General features: G+C 44.5%; 1 protein-coding gene across 1 annotated transcript; it reads left to right on the forward strand.

The window, feature by feature from the left end:
* On the forward strand, positions 1-3,571 carry LOC122037651 (ribosomal protein S7, mitochondrial). The gene has a single exon (XM_042597159.1). The coding sequence runs from the start codon at positions 2,457-2,459 to the stop codon at positions 2,901-2,903; it is 447 nt and encodes a 148-aa protein (XP_042453093.1). The 5' UTR covers positions 1-2,456; the 3' UTR covers positions 2,904-3,571.
* Positions 3,572-7,475: the final 3,904 nt, after the last annotated feature.

A 7,475-nucleotide genomic window follows, 5' to 3' on the forward strand; every position in this document is an offset into this window, starting at 1 on the left:
TTTGGCCGGCTCAGTATCGGGAGAGGAAGAACACTTGGGATGATGTCCTGGCATCTTCTTCTTGGGTTCAAAGTACTCCACGTCGCAAAACTATTCTTATAATTTTTTGCGTCCCTGCTACTATGAGTTAATATCCGCATATGTGTCAGTCCTTTACTGAAGTTCATTAGTTGTTGCATTAGTCGAGGGTCGAGCAAGATAAGATCTTTCTAAGTATTCTCACTCTTGTCTTTCCGTAGCAGTAGTTCTAGGTCTAAGTTCTTCAGAAAGAGAATCTGAGCTAAGCTCCGGGGCAACAGAGGGAATGAGTTGAGTTCCAGGGACTTTGACTGTGAAGAATTTAGATACGCTTTTAGTTTTGGCCCGTAGCTGGCTCAGTAGCGGGAGAGGAAGAACACTTTTCGGATAGGGATGATGAGTGAATTGAATTTGCCATATTATGAAAGGCAGCTGCTCTTCTTCTTGGGTAAAAAGTACTCCACGTCGCAAAACTATTCTTATAATTTTTTGCGTCCCTGCTACTATGAGTTAATATCCCGAGTCAGTAGCATATGTTTCAGTCCTTTACTGAAGTTCATTAGTTGTTGCATTACATTAGAAGCATGAGAGTCATTGGCATGTAGCCCGACCTATTGGGATCTAGGTGAAAGGAGTGGTGAGGGACTATGTTCAGGACTCTTTCCAATAAGAGGATCAAAAGCAAGGGCTGCTTCAACTCTACATGGGACACCAGAACCAAGAACTCTTTCAGCAGCTTAGGCTTCATAAGGCGTAAACGTGTTAACTCCTTTCTCATTGACTGGAGCTCCCTTCTTGGATTCCGAATTAACTCAATTGAACTCGGACCATGAACTCCCCGCTTAAGAGCTAGCAAGAGGCATTTGCGTCACTCTTTTACCGTACGAGCCCGAGGTAGGTCCGGTTCTTGTTCTCCTTGAGGGTGCTGCTGTTGTATAAGCTTTTCTCCTCGAATCCTTAAGGTGTAGCTCCGATCATTTAGGGTGCTGGTTGAGTGCCGATAAAGCTCACTAAAGGATCAATAAACGGGCACGCACCAGCGTATATTAGTCAGAAGTGCATCTCAAGCTCCATCACTCTACGGGTTAGGGGAAGGGCAGCTTTTGAACGGGCACGGGTATCAGCTTCATAATATCATGTATCTTGTCCCTTAGGTTTTATCCGATCTGAAGAACTCTGTTAAGTCCCTCCCGTATTCGCATTCTCTTTATTAAGGTGCGCAGCCGGCGAACTGATCACTTAATGAATCTCTTTTCCCTGTCCCGAACTAGTATAATCAGGAAGAATCTTTCCTCTCTAAGTCGCTCGAGCCACTCGGTCCTTCGTTCTTTCCTTCCTCTTATGGCTCGGAAGGGGGGTCGAAAGGCGGGATCATAATCTTATATTAATTGCAAATCCTCGGACTGCAGCGTACAAAGAGTGAGGAGTGAAGTCGGCACTGAAGCACTTCCGCTCAACTTAGCTTTATATCCTAAGGATAAGGAAAGAGCTCCTCGGTGAACTGAACTCGAACCCTGTAGCGTACTGTTAGTTGAATTAATTATCTCGCGAACTCTGACTTTGAGTTTCAGGTTTGATCTCCTTGCCTCCACATGGCACCAGCTCTTTATAGTAAGCTGTATGTACCTGCACCTGGATGAAACAACTAAATCAGTACTCGGCTCGGAAGGGTTTCAGGGTAAGTTCAAGATGCCCAGGAAATATATGCTACGGATCAAAAGACCAGGAAGAGCCTATAAAAGATAGCTCTATCAGACTCAGTAGGGACAGGGACAGAATGAAAGCATTAAGCATAAGATCACTCCAATCTATTCTGAAGTTAGCTGAAGATTCGAAAAAAGCCAATTATGCGGTTTTCCAAAGAGTACTAAAAGGGAATCTCTTTTTGACAAGGACAATGTCTGGATAAACACACGACCTATAGAAGTGATAGACTTGGGGACAAAAGATGCAACTTTCTTCTTCAAGCTGCTAAAACTTGATGATGAGAAAGCCAATGAGGAAGCAGTGAGTCAGTCCTCTACTGAGGGGGGGACCACTACTGTATTAGATCAACCCACTCAGTGGGTCAAAAGGAGAAAAAGATTAGAAAGGGTGAGGGTCAAAAGGAGAAAAAGATGGGGGAGAAGAAGCCAAGAAAGAAAAAGAATAGGTCACACTCCCCCACAATAGCACACCTCAACCGGAGGAGATCAAGAAGTGCGAGGTTCTTGTCTTTAGTTAGCACTTTCTCTCCCTTTCGTTATCTTCTGCCCCGGGTGGATTATCTGTGGCAAAAAAGAATGAGCCTATCTGTAATCAAAAGGAGTCGCTAACTCGAAGATCTTGATATGAATTTCTTATGAGAGGAAAAAGATGTGAGTAAGGATGAGAAAGATGGACAGTGAGGCTTGCTACATAACCATATATCGTCGAATTGCTCTGAAATTCTCAGCTATATGGGGGACTTGGATGGTGAGCAAAAACAATTGATCAAGAAGTTGGTAAACGATCGCATGATCTCAGGTAAAAGAACGAGAGTTCGTGCTATTTTATATAAAACTTTGAATCGCCCAGCTCGAACTGAACGCGATGTAATCAAACTTATGGTTGAGTCCGTAGATAATATAAAGCCAATATGCGAAGTGGTGAAAGTAGGAGTCGCAGGTACTCTTTATGATGTCCCAGGGATTGTAGCCAGGGATCGTCAACAAAGCTTAGCTATTCGTTGGATGCTTGGAGCAGCTTTCAAACGTAGTATAAGCTACAGGATAAGCTTAGAGAAAAGTTTATTTGCTGAGATACTTGATGCTTACCGAAAGAGGGGAATTGCACGTAAGAGAAGAGAGAAGAATCATGGACAGGCTTCCGCCAATAGAAGTTTCGCGCATTTCAGATGGTGGTAAAGTGATCCACAAGAGGTTCCTTCTACTTGATGAAAGACTCAGACTGCCGAGGAAAAGAGAAAGATGCTCCTACCGATAGCAGGGAATGAGACTACTACTAGCGGGACCAAGTTGAAAGAGAAAGATCACTGGCATGTGGTGAACCATACCGAGATAAAGCAAGGAACGAGTGAGAACGACGGGGCAGACTAGAAAGACTGGATAGGCTCTAGCGCGAGAGAGACATGTTCCAGGACGGAGCCGTATGACGCGAGAGTCTCACGTACGGTTCCTTTGAGAAGGGTGTGAGACCACCACCTATCAGGCCCGACGAGCGGTCCACGGAGCTGCATCCCTACTCAACCGGTCCATGCACATCGCTCTCTCCAGGAGGTTGGCCGCCTATCCTAGATCTTCCCATTTCCAAGAAGATCCCCGGCTCGATCTGGTTGAGTATCAAGGTTCTTCTCTTTCTGTTCCTATATATATGGGTCCGTGCAGCATTTCCACGATATCGTTATGATCAATTAATGGGACTTGGCCGGAAAGTGTTCTTGCCTCTATCATTAGCTCGGGTAGTCCCCGTTTCAGGTCTTTCAGTCACCTTTCGATGGCTCCCTTAATGTCTTTGCCAGGAAGGAAGAAGCGGGCTACTCCCCGAAAATGCCCCGCCGTCGTTGGGGATTCATTGCTCGTTCTGCTGGTCCACTCGGCCTTTTTTCTTCTTTCTTGTTTCGTGTCCTCGTCTCTCTCGCTTACGCTCGAGCCCTCCTGGAATAATGCTCGTACCTCTCCAACTCAGTCGAGCCCTAATAGAACGGCCCTCTCCCTATCCGTAACTATATACTAAGACTTTTGACTCCCTTCTCAGTCGAGCTATCTGACGGGCCTATTCAAAACTACGAAAGATCTGCCCGTGGGCTCTAATGGATTCTTCCTGCCTGGCACCTGCTACTAAATGAAAGTCTCTTGTCCCAGTAGAGGAAAGGAGAGTGAACCTATTACTTCAAGTACGCTACTGGGAAAAGAGCTCACAGTGCAGCGGGAGAGGCCCGAGGTAACGACGGGCTGCTGCCGTGAAGAGTGAAAGTTCAAACTCAGAGTTCAGAGACTGAGATTACATTCCTATTGTTCTAGGTGCAAGTGAGTTGTACTCGTACGGGAAAGAATGAAAGCGAACTGCAGCCGGGAATGGTGAGTTGGGAGCTTTCTCCGAACAATAGTAATGTTGAAGCTTGTGCCCGTGAAAGTGCTTTCCAAGATAAAGAGAGAGTCTGTCATCGTACTATACTAATTACATATCGTTGCTGGTTCCCCGGAGAGGAAAGGGACGAGCGATAGCGACGTGGCGAGAAAACGACTATTATGAGTCAATTCCTGAAGTGATAGGTTGTTGTTCGCAAATGTGCTTTCAATAAGTGAAGCAGACGAAAGCTGTGGTACGACTCCCAAATTTGAAGTTAGATCTTTCGTAGTTTTGAATAGCCAAAAACAAAATACTGCTGATGGGTTTTTAGCTGCGGTGGGATAACGACGCGGTATATCCTCGCCTAGTCGGTAGTTAGAATAAGCACTCGACAGCCAGGCCAACATAATATAGACCTTACCAAGCCGCCTCTGTCCATTACCCTTCGCGAGCCAAGCTTTATTCGTTGCCTGATCTTATCAAGATACTCACCTATTATATCATGACTTTGAGTTAGTATGAAGAGGCCTGGCACTGCAAGCCAGAAAGCTCCCCTTCGTTGGATTTTGATTTTGTTCCGGTCACTATCGTATGATGAATAGTCGGGCTTTTTTCTGACTCCTTTTTCCTATCCTACTCGCATTTTAAGAGGCTTTCAAGACAGTACCACACCAGAGAGCCGCCGAAACCGAACATCAAAGAATAGGTCTTATGTAACATCAAAAGAATAGTATAAGCAGGTCGGCGGTTCAGTCCTAGAGTCACTCACCTACTTTCCCTTCTCTCCTCTACTTAACCTTCCGTTCATTCGATGTCAATTCCGAACTTCTTTTTCTTTATCATACTATACTCTTTGATCGCTCTCCCCGAGCTCAAATGAAATAAGAACTCGCTGCTTCGCTTGCCTCCGTCTCAACTAAGCTATAATGATCGCTCGTCATTGTCACACGTCGCAAAACTATTCTTATAATTTTTTGCGTCCAAAATACTGCTGATGGGTTTTTAGGTATTGTCACACGTCGCTGTCGCTCGTCCCTTCCTTTAGTCACACGTCGCTTTGCTCGTCCCTTACCTTTCAAACTGAAGCTTTTAACCGAATTGCTACTGTACTGATTCGCTTCCAACTGGTCCCAACGACTGGAGACTGGTGACTTTCTAAGAACCGTGCTACAAGAAAACTAAACTTCTGTCTATTTTCTTTGTTGAAATCAACAGGAGGGAGATTGCTTGGTAGGTACGAGCACCGCGACGTTCAAAAAGCACTGTTGAAAAAGCAAAGATATAGTTCGAAGTTCCCTGCACTGCACAGCCTACTTTGAATAAGAAAATGAGTATTAGTTGCTAGGAAGCGTTAGCTCGAAACCTTGCAACCGGGAAAGCTGGAAAGGCTACTAGGGGAAAGAGAACTAGATTTACTCAGTCCCAGTACTCCTTCTCGAGTTGTAAGGTAGGTAGGGTAGAGACGTCGCTGCATTCGTTCCTGGAATGTGAGACTCTTGCTGCACCGCGACGTGAGTTCCTGTAAAAAAGCTAGGCTCTGGCTATTGGAGTGAGATTCTATTGCTGATTTAGCTGCCCTCTTTCATAACCTTAGTAGCGTCTATCTTATAGCGTCTATCTTATAAAGGGAGCAGGCGGTGAGATTCCAGTTTAAAGGGAGCAGGCGGTGAAATTCCAGTTTAAATCAAATATAATCTAAGGCTTGACTTTGATGGCAGCTTTTAAATATAATCTAAGGCTTGACTTTGATGGCAGCTGCAAAGAAAAAAGGAAGAGCCATCCTCCAACTTAGTAGAATGAATGCGCACAAGAGCTAATTCAATAGCGGTCTTCTATCAAGCAGCACTGACTTTTACACCGAAGACGATCACCGTAAGAGGAACCGATTGGATGCAGTTAAAAGCGCTATCCCATCTGTCCATTCTTTTTTGACGTATGATAAAAGATCAATCCCCCCTGACTGTTGGAACCGAGGGAAGTATGGTTTTCTGCTCTTAGTTTTCTGCTCTTACTAGTTCTTTTTTCGGATATCAAATTTTCGGGTCGAATATGTGAATGGAAGGGAAGAGTTCAAATGTACGAGCGATAGCGACGGACGAGCGAAGCGACGTGGAGACCGGTAGGGTATCGCAAGATAGGCAGGCTCCTTCCTCATCCCTTTCATTTGTCTTTGTCCCATGAACGAGAACCATTCCCAAAAACATATGCTGCAGCCGAAAGAAAAGAATGGCTATGCTATACATACCGCATAGTGGGTCTAATATGGCTTTAAATATGCCATTCACTCGTCGGAATGAACTCTCTCCTCCGGGGTCATTATATATGCTATCTGTTTTCCGCGAGGAAGAGTACCTGCTTACGCGAGGAAGAGTACCTGCTTATTAATAGAATGAGTCCCGGGCACCAAACCAACTTCTTTATGTACTCAGTGCCGAGCGCTCCCCCCTTCTATGAGTTTGAAGTGTGAAGTGCCTCCCTCTTAAAGGGCACCAGCATTAGTATGTCATTATTATATTATACGTACTTCTTGGAATGCCCAAAACCGGTTAGAGTCAAATTAATTAGCCTAGAACGACAGCAGCTATTGTAGTTGTCCTTTCCTTCTTTTCATTATAAGTAGGAGCTGTTCATGGAACGACTGAGTTGGAAGATAAAGAGTAAGGGGATGGACTTCTTACTAAATATGAGAAATATGAGCTGCTTACTAATTAAATATGAGAAATATGAGCTGCTTACTAATTGTACTCGTTCGCTAACCATTCAATCCTGAAGTTCAAAAGAAAGGTATGGCATGGCCCGTGGAGAGGTTATGGTTATAAAGTCAAGTACTCGTAAGATAAAGAGATTCATTAAGTGATCAGGCGTAGCAACAGATTAGAGTAATATAGTTCATGGCTATTCAAAACTACTCATACGAAAGATCTACCAACTTCACCCTATCGGTCTATCCTAAGCAACTTAATTAGAGTAGAGTTCTAGGCTATGGGCCATTCAAAACTACGAAAGAACTTCTCCATCAGGTATTTTACAGCGTGAATGGATTAAAAACTACTAGTGATCTGACCCGGTAAAGCGAGCCATCGTCAGATGCCCTTCCCTTCGTCTTTTTTCAGCTCTTCGCCAATTCGACTATCGTCTCACCTATCCAGTGGGTACCCTTACGGATGTCCTATGGTCGGTCCTTATAGTCGGCCCTTGCCTTTCACTCGCTCCCTCCTTTGCTTGGTCTAGTCCACCGTCATTAAATGATGGTATGGCTGCTTGATAGGGCAAAGTAGAAGTCTCTCTTGGTGGTCCTATGACCGACTAGTTTTCATTTAAGTATATATAGTGTCACCTTTAGTCTTTAGTCAGTGAGAGAATGCTTTTCTTCCTAAATTAAATGATGTGGAATGGAAATTCTCGCC

Source organism: Zingiber officinale, unplaced genomic scaffold (assembly GCF_018446385.1).
Source record: "Zingiber officinale cultivar Zhangliang unplaced genomic scaffold, Zo_v1.1 ctg70, whole genome shotgun sequence".
Lineage (NCBI taxonomy): Eukaryota > Viridiplantae > Streptophyta > Magnoliopsida > Zingiberales > Zingiberaceae > Zingiber > Zingiber officinale.

Bases quoted from the DNA above. Each gene is read 5' to 3' on its own strand.
- LOC122037651 (XM_042597159.1), top strand. From the start codon at position 2,457: ATGGGGGACTTGGATGGTGAGCAAAAACAATTGATCAAGAAGTTGGTA.